This window comes from Castanea sativa, chromosome 2 (assembly GCF_040712315.1).
Source record: "Castanea sativa cultivar Marrone di Chiusa Pesio chromosome 2, ASM4071231v1".
NCBI lineage: Eukaryota > Viridiplantae > Streptophyta > Magnoliopsida > Fagales > Fagaceae > Castanea > Castanea sativa.
In genome coordinates, this window is record NC_134014.1 from 36,157,812 (window position 1) to 36,178,445 (window position 20,634).

A 20,634-nucleotide genomic window follows, 5' to 3' on the forward strand; every position below is an offset into this window, starting at 1 on the left:
AAAAACCCTCCGAAGGTCAAGTTAGAGTCTTATTTTTCAACCCTAGAGTGCTAGAGTTGAGATAATTGTGTGTACCTTGATGCTAGGGTTTCTGGGGTATTTATATTGGCATAGAATTTCCTTTCCTTTTAGGATTCTACTTCCTTCTTGAGCTCTTTTCTATATAGGAGTCTTCTTATTATGGTCAAACGTGTAACGCAAGAACTCCAGGTGTACACGCTTGCGTGGAGATAAAGCAAAGCCAAGTCAAACACATCGTGTGACAAACAACTAAGGATTTATAATCAATCAATTATCGGACGGGTACTCAATGATCGGCACCGTTCTATATGCATTCCCACGGTATTAATCCGTCAACTTCCACTCCGTCCTCCTAGGACGGAGGAAAGATCCATCTCATGTTTTTCATCCTCTTCAACAATGAAACCATTGCATCAGTTGTTAATTGTTATCTCTACCTATATCCCACAACCTATTACTCTCTCTCTCTCTCTCTCTCTCTCTCTCTCTCTCTCTCTCTCTCTCTCTCCTATTGAAGCTCCTCCATGCAAACCTTTAAACATTCTATAGCATCCAAAACAAAGTAATTCTGAGACATCTTTCGGCCTCATATACTTCCTTGGAACTTGTCCTTGGTTATGTTTGTTAGAATCCAAGAATTTGCAATTTTGTATCACGTGGATTAGACTGCTACTGTCTAGTTGAAGTCAAGTATTTCTCTAGAGGCTCCCAAGAACAGAAAAGAAACCCCCCATTGGATTCACGGTAGTAGCCATAACTCACTATTAATGGATGCTCCAAAACATAATTACCCTACAAACTATTTTACAACATTTTTTACAAACTACTAATACGATGATTAGCCGCTCTGTTTGTTTCAGCAATGATGTTTTCTAGAAAATGAGTTATTTTCTAAAAAACATTTTCTATAAAACTATCTCATTTTTTAATGTTTGGTAACAACTTTAAATGAGTTGAAAAATAACCTCATAACTTCCCTTATTTAGCTTGCTGTGAGATAGAGTTGTTTTCCAAAAAAATTTAATGGAAAACAATCTCCAAAAATAAGCCATACATTTTATGTTGACCAAAGATAGTTTTCCTTTTACTCATCTTTTTTTATGCTACCAAACACTGGAAAACAAGGAAAACTATCTTTACACAAGGTTTTCCATTGAAACAAACGGAGCGTAAGTGAAAAAGTGATGTTAGTTCTGGGTCCAAAAATGATGTAAGAATTAATTACATCACTAGTTTGTAAAAATGTTATAAAATAGTTTGTAATTGTAGCATTATTCAAAAATCAACAAGGTGAAGACAAAAAACAATGTCACTTAGAAGTAAGATGAAATTGACTTCAAATTGAGGAACTGCACATAAAACAATGGTCATAGTAGGATCCGCTCCCAACATGAACCTAACTCAAACCGGGTTTGATTTTTTCCCCAGTGATACAGACATAAATATAAATAAATCACACTAACAGAAATCACCTCTTTTCCCAGTGCCCATTTCCGGTTAAAAGGTCGGGGACTGGGGCTCGAAATTCACCAAAGGCCCCAAATTATAGGACCCCGGGAATTCACAAACTGATCTACCTAACAATCACTATATTACATTAGTCCATTACCCAACTTAAATTAAGAACCAATTGCCTTACGGCTGCAAACACTTCTTTGGCCAGAGGTACTAACCATCTGACAAAAACTATGCACTCAACCTAACAAACTAGAAAACCTTTTCCTATACTTCTTTTATTCTTCTTTCCTTGATTGCTTCTCTTTGCTGGTAGTATGTAGTTAAAAGTCACAAGATGCTCCTTTATGAGCACTTGTAGTCTTCTTTTTACCTAATTAACCGCCCCAATTTGTAGTTGGGTTAGAAGCACAAATAGCTTCCACTGATAATCTCTTCAACACATTTGGGCATGGATCTTTCCCAAAGTTGCTGTTGGATATGGTGACCGCGCATCTCTGCTTCCCAATACACTTCTGTGGAAAGTGAATATAAAGGATTAAAACATGATCAAAATAAGCATGCATTCTAGATTATAATATGTTGTTAATCAAGTTTTGTACCTTCTCTAAGATATCATGTGAAGTAGAGGCATGGCATGTTCCTTGCTGGTAACTCCCACAAGTTCCTAAAGGAGTTCCAAAGCTGGCAAATTTAATGGAAGATATGGTCTGCCCCTGACTACACCGCAGGTGAACCTTAGGTCTGTGGAGCTCTTCTGATTTTCCATAGCTTTCAATGTGCCAGTTCTTAATGGTTGGGTGGTACTCAGAGACATCGGCACAAACACTGGTTACCGATCTCTTCACGAGAGAAATCCCTGAGGGATCTCCCCCAAGTTCCTCAAAGATCATCAAAAGATTTTGTGTTGGCTTCAACCAAGACCTAGGCACATGGTACCTAATGGGGGAAATATTGTTAGGGTTAATGAAGAAATTTTCTCAGTTAGGCATTCAATGCTATGTATATTATCGTCCAGTATTACAAAATTTATCATAAATTTCCTAAGAAGTTACCATTTCTGGGTGGGTTGGCCACAACCAAGCTGACACTTTGGAGGTCGATACCCTCCAGCATAATTGCACCCGTTGCAGTTACCACTAGCATATGCAGTCCAGTATCTCCCAATGCTCTGACCATTAATCCATATTTGACCTTTCCCCATACCCTCCATGTCCAAGGCCAGGGGTTCATCTCCTTCGGGTGCATCGAAATATGCCTGCCAATTTATAAGAGAATATTTTCAATATTCAATACCATCAGGTTGTCTTCCACTATATCCTTGCATTGCATTTGCTATGTTAATACCTTATGCCAAGTCAATGGCTGTTGCTTCTGTGCGACTAATGATCCCTGAATCCATTCAACAGATGAAAAACCACTTGTAGAAACAAGGTTCATGGCTTCTCCTTTTAGACCTACCTGTTTAATAAGTAAGCTGTGAGGCAAAATTCATTTGAATCAACACAAACTTAAACAAAATTGGGAGTTAACATATGCCTACCTGGTAGGTCCATTTCTGCCAGGACAAGTCCCACTTTCCCTGGTCAAGTCCATGCAGTGCAACTGGTCCAAGGATTCCTGTGTTCCAGGTCTCATAGTGGCCACCCACATTCTTCAACAAGAAACAGAAAAGTTTAAGTCCTTGTTTAAATAGAAGAAATAACCTTGCTAGCAACGGTTAAAGGTCTGTACAACATGGTCAGATTTCAGGATCCAGGATTTGTAGGATGCTGGAACTACATAGTTGTCTAGACCAGGAACCAGCAAACACTAAGAAGCACCAAATCTATCAGGTATGACTCACATGATTTGAACAATAAAGCATCTAAAGATTAATTAATTTTTACTTTAAGATTGGCCAAGTCTATGATGGGTTCTTAGCCTTTTTCACATCCAGTCTTGATTTTGCTGAGTTCCCCCAAAATAGAGAAGTATGATGGCAAGTTATCTTAGGTTTAGCTGTCTCCTATTAGGACTGGAGTACAAGACAAACCTTATGTTTCTTCATCTACTAGGTTCTGAAATTACCAGGGTAGAATTACAGAAACACAATAGACAGGGAAAGGGAACTAACCGGCAAACCAACAGCAACACTCAGTAGCGCAATTCTGTTTGTTCCAGCCTGCAGATTGACCTTGCCAATATAGGTAAATCTCCTATTCTCCCTTGTCCCAAATGCAGAGCCTAACATAATATAATATTATTATGTTAAGTTTCTCATTGCTAATAAATAAAAAGGAAATCCATGAGAAAGTATACAAAACATGTACCTGAAAGCTGTCCGTTAATAAAGACATGCACAGCATGGCCTGTTGATTGAACAATGAGAGTTGGGAGTTCACCTCCACGCAGGAAGGATTCAGATTGGCCAATTTCAACACTGTAGGCATATTGAAAAGAAGATTGTAATAGCGTGTAATTGTATGATCTTTCTAGATCATCTATTGAATTGTGTCAATGAAAGAATTAGGCACATAGGTAGTGAAGTCCAACAATATAAAGTTTTAAGTCATCTAGATAGGAAAGGTTGTATCATTCGAACCAAGGTAGCTCGCATTAAAACATTTTTCTCCTAGGGTTTTTTTTTTTTTTTTTTTAAGTTTCAACTAGTGGCGTTCGCTCTAAATGATAGTTTTTTATCTTCAGACCAAGAAACCTATAAGTTTTTTATGGAGACAGGATTGAACCCCAAATCTCCTATTCAACTATCAAAGATTTTACCAGTTAAGCTAACTGAAACCCACTCCTAGGTTTGTCATATTCACTAATATTTCTTTCCATTACCAATGTGGTGATCTCTATTTTTTCCCCCCTAGGAAGAGAATAAGATTATAGAGTCAAATATGAGGTGCAGATGAATTACTGCTGTGCCAGTGGATGGAAAAAGAAAAATAAACAGTCACCACAAGTGGGGAAACACTAATTTTGTTCCATGAGAAAATCTTTCCAAAGCACTCAGACAAAATCACACAGGAGCCATGACTAAGGCACTTAGATAATCATCCTCACCTAGTTATGTACCACAGGTAGTCACTAGTGTCCCTTGTGACATTTATCTGTTCCAAGAGACCAGGAGCAGTGATTGTTGAGCTGTCATCCAGAGAAGTAATGTCTTCATCATAGCTTTCCCATGAGAGCATCTCAGCATTTGTTGGCAACATTTCCATTTGTGTTGTTTGAACTCCAACCTAAAGGGGAGGGATAAGAACTAGTCAATACCACAGAAAATTCTGCACCATTTTAATTTTGGAATTTAATAAGCTGAGAAGAGAACAATATAAATAATTTCGCCTCAAATTACATATACTACTGAGATACTAAAAAAATCCATTCGATAAGGTTTCATACCTTTGCAGTATTAAAGACTACATTTCTGCAATCAGGAAGGATGCTGATGGACCAAGGAGGCAAATTATAGTGCATGTTATTGAACAGCACTCTTGCAGCTGACTTTGTGTCATAGTTGGAGAGAAAAGCTGCACAATCTCCTGATTCTGATGAGTATACATGAGCCTGGAAAAGACACATTTTACTTAAGTCAGTGAACAATAACAAATCCTGCGTTGCCAGAAGCAGGAGAGTTTGAGAATGGAAGTCCAAACCTGTTGAAAGCTCCCTAATGAAGTGACAATAGGATCAGATGAAACCAAGGCTCGCTCAGACATCTTAATGGCCCTATGAAGCTCCTTTAGATGACCATACTTTGGTTGCCTAATCAGACCTATCAAGTTTTTGCGGTAAGGCAGTTATATTTCCAAACAAGAATATGCAACATGCTGGGGGTATGATATATATAAGAATGCATAAGCATTTCAGAAGTAGACTCCCATTCTTTTCAGTTCAATTTGTAGAATTTGGGCACAGGCTGATAAATGGTGAAGACCCTAAAGCATTCAAATGCAAAAAAAAGAATCCTCCCTAGTTAATCATTGAACAAGTTAAACACCCTAGAGGGATGTTACATCTATAGTCCTGTTGACATTGCCACTGCTATCCTTAAATTTTCTCTTTTCTTTTGGGTGGAACAGTCATTCAAGCAGAATTGCTCGACAATATGAACTAATTAGAAAAATAAAAGAAAAAAGATTTCTTATTGTCACCATATTCATCTAATGGAGCATCGTAGTCATAGCTTGTTGTGATGAAAGGGCCCCCGGCTGTGCGTCCAAAATTAGTCCCTCCATGGTACTGTTTCATATACAACAACACAGAGATACTCAATTTTATTATAGTAGACTTCAACATTCAAATTTCACATCTCCTCAGAATATTTGCTAACGAAAGCCAACCATGTAGTAGTTAACAAAAGATCCTCCTTTCTGCATGAATCGAGCAACTGCGAATGCCAAATCCTCGACAGGTCGCTGGTGGATTGGGCCACCAAACTCCGTAAACCTTAAGATATACATAAAAAGAGATTGAAATGGTGTACTTTCATGTTACAACAAACTTGCAAATCTGTGATTAGAATGCAAAAATAAACAATATATTTATGACATACCAGCCACTCCAAGCCTCTGTCCATATTGTGGGCTTGTAAGGTTTGTTGGGAGAGAATGCATCACAATAAAAACCATTGCATGTGTTTATCTGTCAGCAGAGGAAAGGAAAGGAATTTTTTAGGCAACTAAAAAACTTTTCTCACAAGATAGAATTAGACTTAAAAATAAATAAGAAAGAGACTAATTTGGGGCACCTCTTTGAAACAGAGGGGGAAGAAAATGCAGAGAAATATTAATTAAAATGCAAACGAATATATCACACGCTTAGGACTACTAATCAAATTGCAAAATAGAGTGGACAGAAATTTATATTTGCAAGAAAAATAGTCAACAGGACTCACCACTGGATCTGGGGCATCTTCTTCCTTGCACATCACCCAGGGGACCCCAGTTCCCAAATCAACAGCCATTTTTGCTGCCCAACTCATATAATTGTAGCCAGCAGCCCCAAATAGCTTACTTTGTACCCCATACTCATTCTCAATCTATAGAAACATAATTTACAGAAATTATTATTGTAATTTTACTAGTCAAATTTACTTCCATAAGAGCTGCATTAAATATTTCTACCTTTCTTTCAAACAAATCACAAAACTTGCACATAGTTCACATATGGTTAGTTTTTTAACACAAAGCCCCTAATCAGGGTTGCATAAAAATTTGCAGCCCGGATGCAAAAGATGATAGCACACATTAAAGTGGAAAAGCCAAAGTCCTAAAACTTGTACCTGAGAAAGTATGATGGGTCCACCCTGAGACTCAAACAGATTTTCACTCTTCATCAGTCCAACAATCTTTTCAGTGAACCTTTGCATTGCCCTCTGCAACATCCATAAGTATGTGCTTAATACAACTAACATACTAAATAGTGAAGAATCCCTGAGTTTCTACATTCTTCATTGATTTTCCTTGTCACTACTCGTGCAATATTAAAGCGTGGAACAAAGGTTAAGAAATAAAACCTTGAAAGGCTCATTGTCTGTTCTGAAACTGATGCCTGGGACATACTTGAGCCAAACAGGAAATCCCCTGAACATAACACAAAATACAGAAAATTAAAAACCAAAAAGAAAACAAAAAATAAGAAAAACCCTGAAAGTGAAAAACCCTATAGAACTTGTAAAGCCTGAGAGACTGATTTAGATCTTAAAGAGAAAAAAAAAAATTGGTTGCTACCCAAAATTCCACTCTGCACAAACATAAGGTCCAATGCGGATATGAGCATAAAGCCCAGCTTTCTGTATAGTCTTAATGAATCTCACCAAATCATATCTCCCTTCAAAATTGTACTGAAACCATTGAAGGGGAAAAAAATTAAACACAGAATCAGAGAAACTAAAAAAAGAGAAAAGAGAGTGTAGGAAGTGCAAGGAAGAGAAAAGTAAAGTACATTGCCAGGAGAAGGCTCATGAACATTCCAAAAAACATAGGTCTCAACCACATCTAAACCTCCATCTTTTGCTTTCTGTATCAGATCCTCCCACATCTACAAGCACCTCATTTCATTTCCAAGAAAATCATAAACCCAACAAAACGATTGCCACTACAAACAAAACAAAGAGAGAAATGGGAAATGATTATTGTACCTCGGGAGTGCTTCTTGGGTAATGTATAGAGCCAGAGAAGAGAATTCTCCTTTGCCCATTTATGATAATGGCCTTCCTATCATATGTCACACTACACTGAATCAGCTGGAAGAAACCAATGAACCACACCAAACCAAATACTAAAAAGAACAACTTGGAAACTGAGTTGATTTCCATTGCTCTCTGTACACGCTAAAGTTACAATATTTTGTGAAATGCAAAGATAGAAAGAGAGAGGTCTACTAGTGCAGAGCAACAAGAACTAGACTACTACAGGGTCCATCTGTGCTTTGGATTCCACACTCAAAGGTCTCTCAGGGACTCTGAGCTGAGCAATTTATATATAAAGAAATACTATTACACTTAACAGCTCAACAGCTTTCACGTTTTAGAGTCACAAGTTACAGCTCACAAGTCGCGAGAGCTATCGTATTGCGTGGCTGTGAGCTACGAGGAAAAACACAAACATGACAAAACACTGAAAACAGTGGAAAAGGAAAACAAAACAGTTAAAATTTTATTATTATATCTATAAGGTTGTTGGTGAAATTTAATGAATTTTACTCATACTGCCTATACTATTTTTGAAAAAAAAATTATTAGAAACAATTTTTTTAATTTTTCATAAAATATTTTTAAAAATTAATGACTTAATGAGAGCACATATTAATTAAACCCAAATTTAATTGGTCTTGGTACATGGTGAGTGTTCAGCACGGGTTAACAGAGTAAAGTGCACTTTGTTTTAAGTATATTCTTAGTAAGACTTTGCTAACGTGTGTCCTAAAGGCACCCAATAATTATTTATTTTTAAAAAAAAATTAAAAAAATATTAACAATTTTTTTAATTTTTGAAAAAAATTTATCATAAATGGATGGTTTAACCGGACCTTTCTTATTAACGAGGTTTATCTGCTTCCTTTTGCCCTTTTTGGTTAATTTTTTTTTGCCTAAAAAAGTAATATTTTAGTTCAGAAATATTATACAATTCGCTAAAAAAACAATCTATCATAGACTAGCGTGCTTTATTCCATTCTATGTAAGAGTAGAGTACGCCTATGAATTACCCAATATACACTTCTTCTTCTTCGTTTTTATACCTAATATACACTTATTTTCACGTTGTATTTAGTGTTAGTGCTTGTTTGACGAAAATTATTTTTATCAACTTATTTTATTATTTAGTTTATTTTTACTATTATTTATGGATCTTACTATACTTTTTAATACTATTCATAAGTTTCACTATACTATTTCAACTAACTTTTACATTTATGTACAATACTTTCAGCAAAAATTTTTTAATTTTAGCAAAATAAGCGAATCTCAAACGAACTCTTAAATGTCAATTTGTGATACCACCACTAGTATTTAGTGAAAAAAAATGAATTCAAGTACACCAATTACAAGTTAACAATTAAAGATACTATAAATTTTGGTGTAAATTTAGATATGTCCTAAAAGTTTGAGAATACCTAGTTACTTGTATATAAGTCATCTCTCTCACAGCTGGGTGGGACCCTCAAGCTGTGAGACCCACCTACTCTGAGGGAGATATTCATATACCCATAATCGGGTATGCATTTCCCAAGAGTTTTTCATAGGATAAAAGTAATATCAATTTTGTTGTTCAAGAAGAATACTAGTTCCAGTTAGTAAGTAGGAACTTCACTTTATTATACGCAATTTTGAAGTTGATTTTCCTCATTTGTTCATGGTTCACAAAACGAACAGCAATGACATAACATATTATGCTTACCTTTTCAGTCTAATATATCATGATATGACCCTCTTTAAATTGTAACACTTTATTGTGGCCCAGGAAAATCATAAAGGCAGTTTCTCTTTTACTTTTAGCAGCACTTCACTATAAGTTCTCCTATATGGCTATAACCAACGAAAATAGAACCCACTACTTAGCCACTGTCTAGTGTGCACTGGGCAGTCTTCTTCTTTTTTTTTTTTTTTCGTTTATGCTTACATTCCATTAATTAGCCATGTTTACCATTCGTTAAAGTAATTTCATTTCCAACTTCAAAACAATTTCCCCGACAATAGTGCATCTCATAACTGTCTCATTTTGATTGTGGAGTTTGACTTGTCCACGTCATTATGACCAGGGGCATTATGGGAATAAATATGAAAAAGGGAAAGATAGTCAGTCATAGCTCATAGGGAGAGTTTTTCTTCTTTTTTATTTAGTGGAGTGGGAAAGATAATAGGGCATGCCTAATTTGCTGCTTTTGTCTCGGGGCATTGTAATAAATAGGACCCACAATGCCCATATCTATGTGAACCCGAACCTTTTTCTCTTTTTTTCTTTTTTTAATATGAGAACCCGAACAACCCTTTTGGTTATTTGGGTTTGGGGAATATTGAGTCATGTGATTGTGAACCCGAAAATCCTTACTCCCTTCCTTCCATGTCCACATTACACTTCTCTTTGTCACATTTCTTCCAAATGACACAATACCCCTTTCACCTTTTCTGTCTTTATTAATATAACCCTCTTTTATATGTACTAGTATCTTTCTCAAAGAAATAAAAAATTATTAAAAAAAACTCTTTATATATATTTCATTTCTATGTTGAAGATCACAAAAGAGGCAGGGCAAGGACTACTACGTACTAGCTGTCATTCAAGCCACAAACAAATAGTACTACTACGTACTAACTATAGTATATACTATATACAAATAGGTTTGCCGCCGCGCCGATTCATTTAATTTAGTTCGATCTTTAATTATAACAATGGCTTTTCCTCTTCCTCTTCTTCTTTTTTTTTTTTTTTTTTTTCAACACACAAATGCAGTTCTCACAGTAAGTAATTTATTCATGTTTTCAAACAAAATGCTATTGATAATTCGTTCAGATAGATAATTTTTTCCATTTTGTATCAACCAAAAAAGAAAACCTTCATACAGATTTTGGATTGTAAATCACTTTCAAATGTTATTCCTCTGATGCATGTAAAAAAATGCAACAAAGTGAGTAAACGTAATAGGTAATAGATTGCATCTTTTCTTAAACAAACAAACAAAAAATTGATAGTTCAAAGTTCAAACAATCATACAAGTAAAATACGTTAAGACAGCTTGCATATGACACATTTATGATGTGACAACTCGACCTAGCTATTATATGTCACCGTAAGAAGAATTCATCATCTATATATATATATATATATATATAAATGATATGTCCATAACATTTTCACAACATTTTCACAACATTTTTACAACAAATCCTAAGTGGCAGGATGTTACCGGTTGTTATTGTTGGGGCAAAAAAGTAATCTTATTATTAGATTCAAATTTGAACCAATAACAACTAACCACCTATGATTTGTTGTAAAAATGTTGTAAAAATGTTGTGAACGTAGCACTTCTCATATAGATATATATATATATATATATATATATATATATATATATATATAATGGGTCCAGTTAATACTTAATATATATCCTTAGTACCTCTATTAACAAATTCATTTTTGAAAAAAATTTATCGAGAATTGAAAAAATTATCAAAAATTTTTCAAACCTTGATAAAACTTTTTCAAAAAATGGCATACTATTGTATGCCCTAAAATCTTTTATATGGATCCATGTATATCAATCCATTTTAGGGAAAAAAAAAAATTTGGGAACTAAAAAGTTGTTAAAAAGTTTGACAATTTTTTCAACTAGCAATAAAAATTTTCTTAAAATAGTTTACTAACATATATACTAAGGGCTAAGGCCATATGGAAAATTATTGTATACTTCCAGAGTACTATAAATACATTATTCTTCCTCTCACATGAATGGTAGATTCCTCTAATTAAATTTATGATGAAACTCATCATTCATATGAGAGAATAAACTACACAATTATAATACTTTAAAAGTACCTAATAATTTTCCAAAGTCATACACGGGTAAAACCCATTTCACATATATTCCTCTGTCAAGCCCCGCATCAAACAAAAGGTGTACGCTACAAATTGAGATTTGAGTGTAAGCGGCGCATCAAACAAAAGGTGGACGCTACAAATTGAGATTTGAGTGTAAATGATAACTTCCAGTATGTATTTATTAAACATACAGTCTCTTCTTCTTTTTTTTATAGAAGAAAACATAGACACAGTGCATATAGTACTTCCTTTAAGGATGTTTTGGAATTATATTTATAACTTCGTAATTATATCTTATTTATTTATAATAAAAATTTCTGTTTTATATATTTTTTTTTAAATGACAAATTTACTATATTCCTGCTATAAAAAAATTAAAAACTGAAATTATGTACCCTAAGCTAAGGTTCTTTCAGTCAGCAATCGGGGCGGCTTCAATGATTTGCTGTGTCACATCATCAACCCGTTGTAAATTGAGATTTGATGGGAATTTACAATTGATAAACGAAACGGCCTAAATTGGTAGCTGTTCCTGCGGTGTCGGTTGAATTATTGAACCCACAATATTTTTTTGGGGAAATGTTGTTTTGACAGGTCTTTTTGTTTGTTTTTAAGATTTGTAAACTAGTTGAATTGTCGTGATACATAGAATTGAAATGGAATAGACTATCAAAATTGATGTTAACCGATGAAAAGTATAAGTAATTGACAAAAACAATCTAGACGAAAAAAGGTTCTCACAAAAAAAAAAAAAAAACTAGAAGAAAATAGAAATGATGCAATATTATTTTATTGCTAGGAATGTAGTTCGTTTGAAGATTTCCAGTAAAGTAATTAGTTGCAAGCACTATAATTTTACCTGCAAAAACAGTACTCAGGTACATTGGAAACCATAATTATTGTAACAAAGAAAGTAGAAGCATGATCAATAGCAAGATTTTGTTGGCCAAAGTTTAGAATTGTCCAATAAAAACTTGCCACTTAACCTTAAAATTCTAGTTAAGTTTTGCCGACTACTTGATTGGCAGAAAAAGGAGCTGTCACCTGTATTTTTAATTATTATCAAAGAAATAATTCAACCTTGATAATACTAACAACAGGGGAAAATTCAACCTTCTACGTTTTTGTTAAAAATACTAGCAAATGTCTATTAAGCCCCTTGATAATTTTTAGATTAAATATTAAATTTGCCATTTAATAACACAGGTTTAATTTCTTATCTCTATCTTAAGAAATTATTATGTACTCCCGGAATATTATAAATGCGCATTTCCTCCTCTCACATAAATGATAGGTCTCACCATTTAATTAATAGGACTCACAATTCATATGAGAGAGAGGGACTACGCATTTATAATACTCTGAGAGTACCTAATAATTTTTCCTCTATCTTACCTCCTATTCAAAAAAAAAAAATATTACGTGTTGCGTCACATTTAATAAAAGGAGCTTAAGCAGCTCACGCATTAATGAAAAATGTTAGATTAAATAATTCCATCCCCACTTTATTCTATTAAGAGAAAAATTTACATGTTGGGCCCAACAAATGGAGAAATTATACAGTCATCTGGTGAACCATGTCACTTGTCCACCATTCCACTAAAAGACTCCCACTTGTTTAAAATTACTGAGTCAGTAATTAGTTTCTGTTTTAAAAAAATTTCTAACTCAACAATTTTAAACAAATGAAAATCTTTTAGTGAAATGGTGGACCACATCACTTGTTCACCATGAGGGCCTCATAATTTCTCCAACAAATGAAGGTAGCTCAATTAGCCCACACATAAAAAAAGGGTATTAAATAAAATAATTAAACTCGCAATTTCTTAACCGACTACATTTCTCTTTTAAGGCAACGGTAACTTATCAACAATAGTTCTAAATTCACAGAGAAAATGTAAGAATCATCACATGCCCTGCATCACAAATAGTAATCGATTCTGAATTTAATAATAATAATAATCACACTTTCCTCAAATGCTCTTAACTAATTTCCGCTAATTGCTTATTGTCAGTCTAAAGTCAACTGGGGTTTTAATTACATAGACATAGTCATAATCTTTCTTTATGCCATATATGCCCCCACATGGGCATGTTGAGTGGGCTAAAAGGAAACAAGCAAGTGAAGTTCCTAACCTTACCTTTGTTTAAGTTGATTCCCTTTAATTTGTCACATCTTTGATTGTTTTGTTTAGCCTTCAACGGCGAGAATGACGGAAGGGAAATGGGAACCCTAAGACAGTGGGACCTTCGTCGCACTCCGCTAGCTTAATCTGACCACTACTAGTACTACTTCTAGTACTGGTTGGTCAGCCACTTAATTCTTACCGCAGATTTCGGTTTCTTAAAAAAATAAATGCCACCCATTGCTTAAATAAATTGACTAACTACTGGCATCTTATGATGACAACAATGCGTCCCCTCAAGTGGGTGCAGTGAAACCCTTGAGGCTGGCCTTTGGGTTCAGCTTGAGTACACCTGTAGTACAAGGGTGGGCAGCAAACCCATTCAAGTTTGTGTAGATCTTACTCCAAAGTCCAAACCCTACAAGCTGATTTCAATTCAATGTCTTGTTTTTATTAGAATTTAGGCTTAGTTCCCATCAAAAAAAAAAAAGAAAAAAGAATTCAGGCTTAGTTTAATCTTTAAAAACAGACTAAAATAATCTCATTAGCTCAAAGAGTTTACTTAATTTGACTATATAGATTTGTAACACATGCGTGTATTTTGCACTAACCAGCTATTTGCTCCACATAGTGGGTGGTTTATTTTCCTGAAGGTGCATGACTGTTGCTCAAAGTTTTATAATTGATATCTTCTGATATTTCTTACAAAGAACTGCTCCGCATTATAAATATCAAATTATTAAAAAAAGAAAAGGTTGGACTACTATCTTCTTTAACAATAACAAGTGATGCTTTTGTCAGCACGGTTTAGAATGTATTAAAATATCATTTCACTTGCATAAGAGCCAGGGGGAACAAATAGGTCACACACAAGGATTAATTTGAGGGTGTGCAAGTTTTCAAGTGCTGGCATGAGTCCTTTCAAGATGTTTAGTTTAGTAGCAATTGAACTGTTTCACAATCCTGCTGCATGATTTCAATCATGTCACATTGTGCATGCCGTTTCTCCAAACCAACACCCTTTTCTTATTTTCTTTAATGGAGACTCCACACCATTCTTCATTACACTCTTTTTTTTTTCTTTTTTTATCGACTTCCTCATTTTAAATTGTGTTAATTTTTTTATAAAAAATATATATGTTAAATATACAGACCACATAACAATTGTCTTAAAAATAGAATTAGCATAATTGGGTCCTTTGAAAAAGCTCGTCTGAAATGTTTTTCTTTATCTATAAGTGAAAATGAAATTTAAGCTTTGTCAGCAAAAGCAAAACTTCCATGGCAAAGCAATGGCTTTAGAAAGGGTAGGACCTCCTTCAATTGACTGCACAATGCCTATGATTCAGTAACTTTTAAAACGTTTCCTAATAGATTGATGAGTAACTTAACCAACAACTTTCTTCATAACTAGATTTGAAAGTTAGAAGTTACAACTCACAACGCTTTAGCTAGTTTTTGTCCCAACCCCTAAATTAGAGGGTTAGTTATCCAAGAGAAAAGGAAAAGAAAGGAGAATTAAGTTTGGTTTAGTGCGAAAATCCTACAAGCCAAACATCTTTTATTTCGTACTCCGTATAGTGAGTGTGAGTCCATGACATCACATCCACCTAAAAAAAGAGAAAGCACTAGCAAAGTTGCCAATTTGAGCAGTTTCATTAAAAAATATGAAATGAATAGCACAATCTAAAATCACTGAGTTCAAGTAAGGATTTCTTCATTTTCCTGATTTCTTATATATGAGTGATAGAATCTTTTCATTTATTTATGTTAAAGTGCAAGTATGTGATTCATAGATTAATAGATTAGACTGTTTGGCACTAGTATTAGTTGCATCATGCATATATAAGCAATACAATTAATCCTATTGCTTTAGGCTTTAGGCTTTAGGTTAGAAAGCACTCAAGAGCTAGCCAAGAGTCAAGATTCCCCTTCAGCCTTAACTATCTTTATGTATGGTTGTAGTTTTTTAAGAAAATTCAATTGAATCTTCTTCTTTTTTTATGAATTTCCTTTTGCTTTAGATAAGTGTCTTTTGTGTGATACACTCCATACCGGCCGTACGCATCAGCCACCTTAGAGCACCATATAAATTATTAAATCAAGCTAGGGACCCACCCACTATTTTTATATTAGGTGCAATATATTATCATATGCAGATACAATTTATTAAAAAACCGTCGATGTTTCCTCCCTCTTAAAAAAGTACTCATCTCCCCGTAAAAAGTGCTCCGTACCTTGAAAATTAATACTATGTTTAATTGAATGTCAAGAAGGAGAAGAATTAGAGTAAAGAAAGGTAATTTAATTACTTATTTAAGTGTTTTTTAAGGAAGGAGAGATAGAGATTTGAAGGAGTTTGAACTACTTCTAATTTTTTATTTTTAATACCCCAAATTAGAGAGATTTGGAGAGAGAGTGGAGCATAAAAACACTTAACCATATAAATTATCAAATTTATCCTTACCATATTAACAAAATTACAAAAGACTAATTATTCACCTCTTCCTTACTTAATTTTAAAAACATTCAAATAAGGTGGAGAATAACTATCCTCCTATACTCTCATCTCTCTCAAAACTTCCAAACATAGCACAAAGGTCTCAATATTTGAACTTTGTATGTATTCAATAAAATCACTAAAAGTCCTAGTTAAACTACAAAGTTCTTAGCATACTGATTTAAATATGCTTACTAAATTTTATTCTTATAATTGATTATAGGGAACATTTTAAATTTTGTGTGTGAATAATTCGATGACTCAAGGCACGAGAGAATTTAAACAATAAATGTTTTCATTAAGAAACTCTCAATCAATTGAACGCGACTCTTGAAATGTGAGAAAATTCTTAGGTACTCTCGGAATATAGTGAAATGGTACTCCTTCCTCTCACATTCATGGTGGACTCCACCATAAATTTAATGAGCAGACCCCACCATGAATGTGAGAGGAAAGAACATCATTCTTCATGCTCCGAAAGTACCTAAGAATTACTCCTTGATGTGCACATCTTAGAAATTGACACCTCGAATTTCTTTACATTGAAGTCCTCAAATTTCTTTACATTGAAGTCCTTGTTATTAGCCAAAAAAAATCAGTAGCACACAAAATATCATTAGCTAAATAGACGCAATCCACAAGAAATCATAAAGAATAAAAGATCCATTCCATCAAAAATAAATTAAAAAACGATCCATCATTCAATGTGTTTGGTTTTATTGCAATATTTTATTTATTAATAGAAACTGAGTAGTGAGTAGTAGGAGAGAAGTCACTAGACGGGAAGATTGTGAGAGCTACGTCCACATTCAGCCGAAGAAAAAAAAAAGAGAGAGAGAAAAGATCGATTAGAACTACAGGAGTGTCGGGACCGCTTGATTGGCTGGCTCTTGGTGCTGGACCACGTGATACAAAATGGGGTATAAATGTTGGGTTTGGTTTTGGTTTTTTTTTTTTTTTTGGGGTCCAGAATAAAAGCGTCGGTGCACGTGCAGTGCATGATTGCTGCCCTCTGCGATCAAAACACCGTCAATCACATTATAGCAGAATCACTGAGCACCGTTACCCACCGTCATTTTATCTTTGCGCCTAGATCCTCCCGCCGTTAAAGTCGGTGGAAACGACGCCGTTAAGCGAATTACTTGTCAATTTTTGCCAGTTCATCATTGAGCAGAAATTAGAATATCCTCACGACACGATGTGTACTTCGCCAACACTTTGTATAGTAGGGCGGGTACGTTGAATACATTTTAAGATCTCGGACAATAAATTTAAGTGGATTTTTAATATTCAAATATTAATTATATACTATTTATGTTTTTAATTAAAAAAATCATTAATTTTTTTTTAAGGTACAAATTTGTGGCGGTGTACTCGCAATTTTCGATACTCGCAATTTTCGATAGCTTATTTATATATTATTTCTTAAAGATATAATTTTTTATAACTTTTATGTTAAGATGCAATTTTGGATAATTTTTATGTTAAATGTGTGATAAAAATTTTAAAATAGCTTATTTTTAAAAGGATAAAATTATATTATTTGATAAAAAAAAAAAACCAAAAGCAAGAAAAAAAAAACAAATAATCTTTTCCCCAACACTCTCAAAATCACTAATTAAAATTTTCTATTTAAATTTTATGAGGGGATCTTATTCACTTTCTATTGTCTAGTTTATCCTTTATTTTTTGTCTTATTTAATTAATAATTGATAATAATAATTTGAGGAAGAGTTAACAGTAAAACATTACAGAGTTTGACGGAGTGGGCATTTTGGCTTTTTGGCTATGTTCTTAAAGTTAAGGGTGTAAATTGAAATTTTTAATAAACAATTGATCAAAATGACAATAAACACAAATTAAAATAGTAAAATGCCACATAGAATAAAGGAAAAGGGGGCACCTTTGTTTTTATTACATTTTTTTCATCTATATTTTCTTTATCTAAAATTGTAGTTTAGGTTTCTTTCAAAAAAGGAAATTGTAGTTTAGGTGAATATGTTCCAAAAAAGAATGTTTGGGAAATTTCCGATCCTCAGATCAAACAAACGAAACTAAACTGCTCGTGGTTACTGGTAATTTGTGGAGCAATGAAACGGGCCAAAAAGCCCAAAATTTGAGAAAGCATTCCACACCAATGGATCTAAATTAATATTTTAACACAATTCATCATACATTAGATGTGAAAGGAAAAAAAAACCAGGGAATATTCAAACTTTAATCTTCTTTGAGCCATGTGGCTCAGCAAAAAAGAAAAGAAAGCAAAAAGTGTAAGTAGGTAAAACTTCTAAAAACAATGATTAATTAGCACATGTACTATAATTACTGTTACAAAGAAAATAAAGACTCTGGCACCAAACCCTATCATGTAAATCAACTAGTCCTGGAAAGTGAAAATTTTATTTCTATAGGATTTTGCATGCTTTGCACGCGCTCACATATAGGCCTATCCTTCATTTTCACGATTCACTCAAATGCTCTCCACCTTTTGAGCCCATCATGGCTTGTGTGACACCCTCTAACCCCTCTTTGGGGCCTTAGATAGTGGCCCTTTTTTATTGTTCTTTTGGTTCTATGGCATAATCTCACCCCTCTAGAAACTAACCAATCTCTTTATGTTCCTTCAACAAGACCACACTTATTATAAAGTAGATTGAATTGGATTCCTCCCAATTTTTATTTTTATTTTTTTTTAATTTTCTCCTTTCTCTTTCCTTGTTTTGGTGGGTCCTGATGAAAAAGAATTGAAATGGTCAAGCATCTTATACACCTTGCTTTAGTGCCTCGGTTCGAGTTGTGTGGAACTCATTAGTATTAAGGTTAACAAGATAATTTTAACATGGAGGTTTAACTTGTCATGCTAAAGGTGGCTTGCTCCTAGAATTCCACATTTTTCATTCAACTAAGAAAAGAAAGAAAAAAACAATGTAGTTAGCACCAATTTACACAATGGCTGTTAAAAGGTTTTATTTTTGTTTATGCGAGGAAATTATGCTGGCCAATAATGGATTCAGAAGTAAAATATACCATTAAAGAGGTGCATAAAACATTGGTAAATATGGGTATAAGAATCAAAATAATTAACTTGTTATGGTTGTAGCTTGTAAGAGAATTTAGGGGAATTAAGGAAATGAAGTGGACATGTTAACTTTGAAATCAATTCCTACTTCGAATAACAGGTTATGCAAAATTGGACTCTGAAGTGCCTAGCGGAAGGCCTCAAGGAACATTGTTTCATACAATTCATGAAGTGAGACAGATTAAAAATGTATCTAGATAAATTTGCATTATTTAAACTCTAAAAAATAAAAAAGAACTCTAAAATATAACTTTATTGGCCCATGATTACACCAGGCATAGAAGAAGGGAGCCAATTAACTCATAATTTTGTTTTGGTTTTGTCATTTAAAAGGCTAACAAGGCCAAAGAAGAGATATGAATTAACTAGTAATATATGGCTTCCTCATACAGTATAATTAGGTACGTCCTAAAACCAAGCAAGAAAAATCATTTTAGCTTCCATGCTTTAAAAAGTAAATATATACCACCCGCATATAATACATCTAATAAATAAAAACTTTTTTCTCACAGCTAACCGAGAAGCTATCATTATGTACCAAAATAATAAACTATCATGAGAGTTATTCCATGCTGTACTCGATCAATTTTTATGTACCACCATATATTTGAACGTTACTATCAAAAAAAGGTTTCTTTGTTCATAAAATATATACAGAATTTAGACAGCAATAATGATTTGGTAGTTTTATCCACACACACAAAAAAAAAAAAAAAAAAGTAATAATAATAATGATTTGGTAGTTTCTACTTTCTACAGGGGCCTACGTACGTAGGGTTGTATATTAGAATTGCATGAGATCAAGCAACCTGGCCCATCCCAAACTCGATCAGGTGTTTCTCTCATGCACAGAATGAATGACCAGATCATAATAGGTCACTAAATAAAGAAAAAGATTATATAATATTCCTACTCTTTTATTTCCCCTCTAGCATTCTCAATATTTAGGGTGTGTTCGTTTGGGGTGAAAATAGGAAACATGAAAAATAGAGAGAGAAAAATAGGGTGAAAAATGTTGTTTTTCACTGTTCAGTTGGAGAATGAAAATAGGAACGAGGGAAAACTCAGGAGAAAGTTTTCTCTCCGAATCCATACTTTTTTTCACCCAAATTGGGAGGAAAATGTGAGGAGAAAAGTGCTAGTATAACATTTTTACAAAAATACCCTCAAACTTATTTTGATTTTTTTCCTCCCAAGTTCTCTTCTCTCTTTTTTTTTTTCAACGTCACGTTCTCTTCTCTTTAGTCAATTTTGGAATCAACCTTTCCAAAAATAAAAAAAAAGAAACTAAGACGGCCTATAAAAGTACCAATCATCTCTCCTAAACTTTGTGAAAGTCGAAAAAAAAAACCTAGATTAAAGAAAAGTTGTACCGGTGATTAATCTAGTTAATTGTAGTGATTAAAGTATTGTGTTTTGATCCTT

At 33.9% G+C, this 20,634-nt stretch overlaps 1 protein-coding gene across 1 annotated transcript; it reads right to left on the reverse strand.

The window, feature by feature from the left end:
* Positions 1 to 1,328: 1,328 nt before the first annotated feature.
* On the reverse strand, positions 1,329 to 8,057 carry LOC142623151 (beta-galactosidase 3). Its single transcript, XM_075796553.1, has 19 exons — positions 7,607 to 8,057; positions 7,411 to 7,506; positions 7,197 to 7,309; positions 6,983 to 7,049; positions 6,749 to 6,841; positions 6,362 to 6,505; positions 6,020 to 6,108; positions 5,808 to 5,913; positions 5,619 to 5,706; positions 5,121 to 5,239; positions 4,867 to 5,031; positions 4,528 to 4,706; positions 3,789 to 3,898; positions 3,593 to 3,702; positions 3,020 to 3,130; positions 2,824 to 2,937; positions 2,532 to 2,734; positions 2,079 to 2,415; positions 1,329 to 1,991 (listed from the first exon to the last, which is right to left on the reverse strand). Exons 1-19 carry the CDS (start codon positions 7,781 to 7,783, stop codon positions 1,854 to 1,856), a joined length of 2,559 nt encoding a protein of 852 aa, XP_075652668.1. The 5' UTR covers positions 7,784 to 8,057; the 3' UTR covers positions 1,329 to 1,853.
* Positions 8,058 to 20,634: the final 12,577 nt, after the last annotated feature.

Bases quoted from the DNA above. Each gene is read 5' to 3' on its own strand.
- LOC142623151 (XM_075796553.1), bottom strand. From the start codon at position 7,783: ATGGAAATCAACTCAGTTTCCAAGTTGTTCTTTTTAGTATTTGGTTTG. The intron at 6,506-6,748 runs GTACAAGTTTTA...ATGTTTCTATAG, and splicing joins GACCCATCATACTTTCTCAG to ATTGAGAATGAGTATGGGGT. The intron at 1,992-2,078 runs GTACAAAACTTG...CACTTTCCACAG, and splicing joins CACATGATATCTTAGAGAAG to AAGTGTATTGGGAAGCAGAG.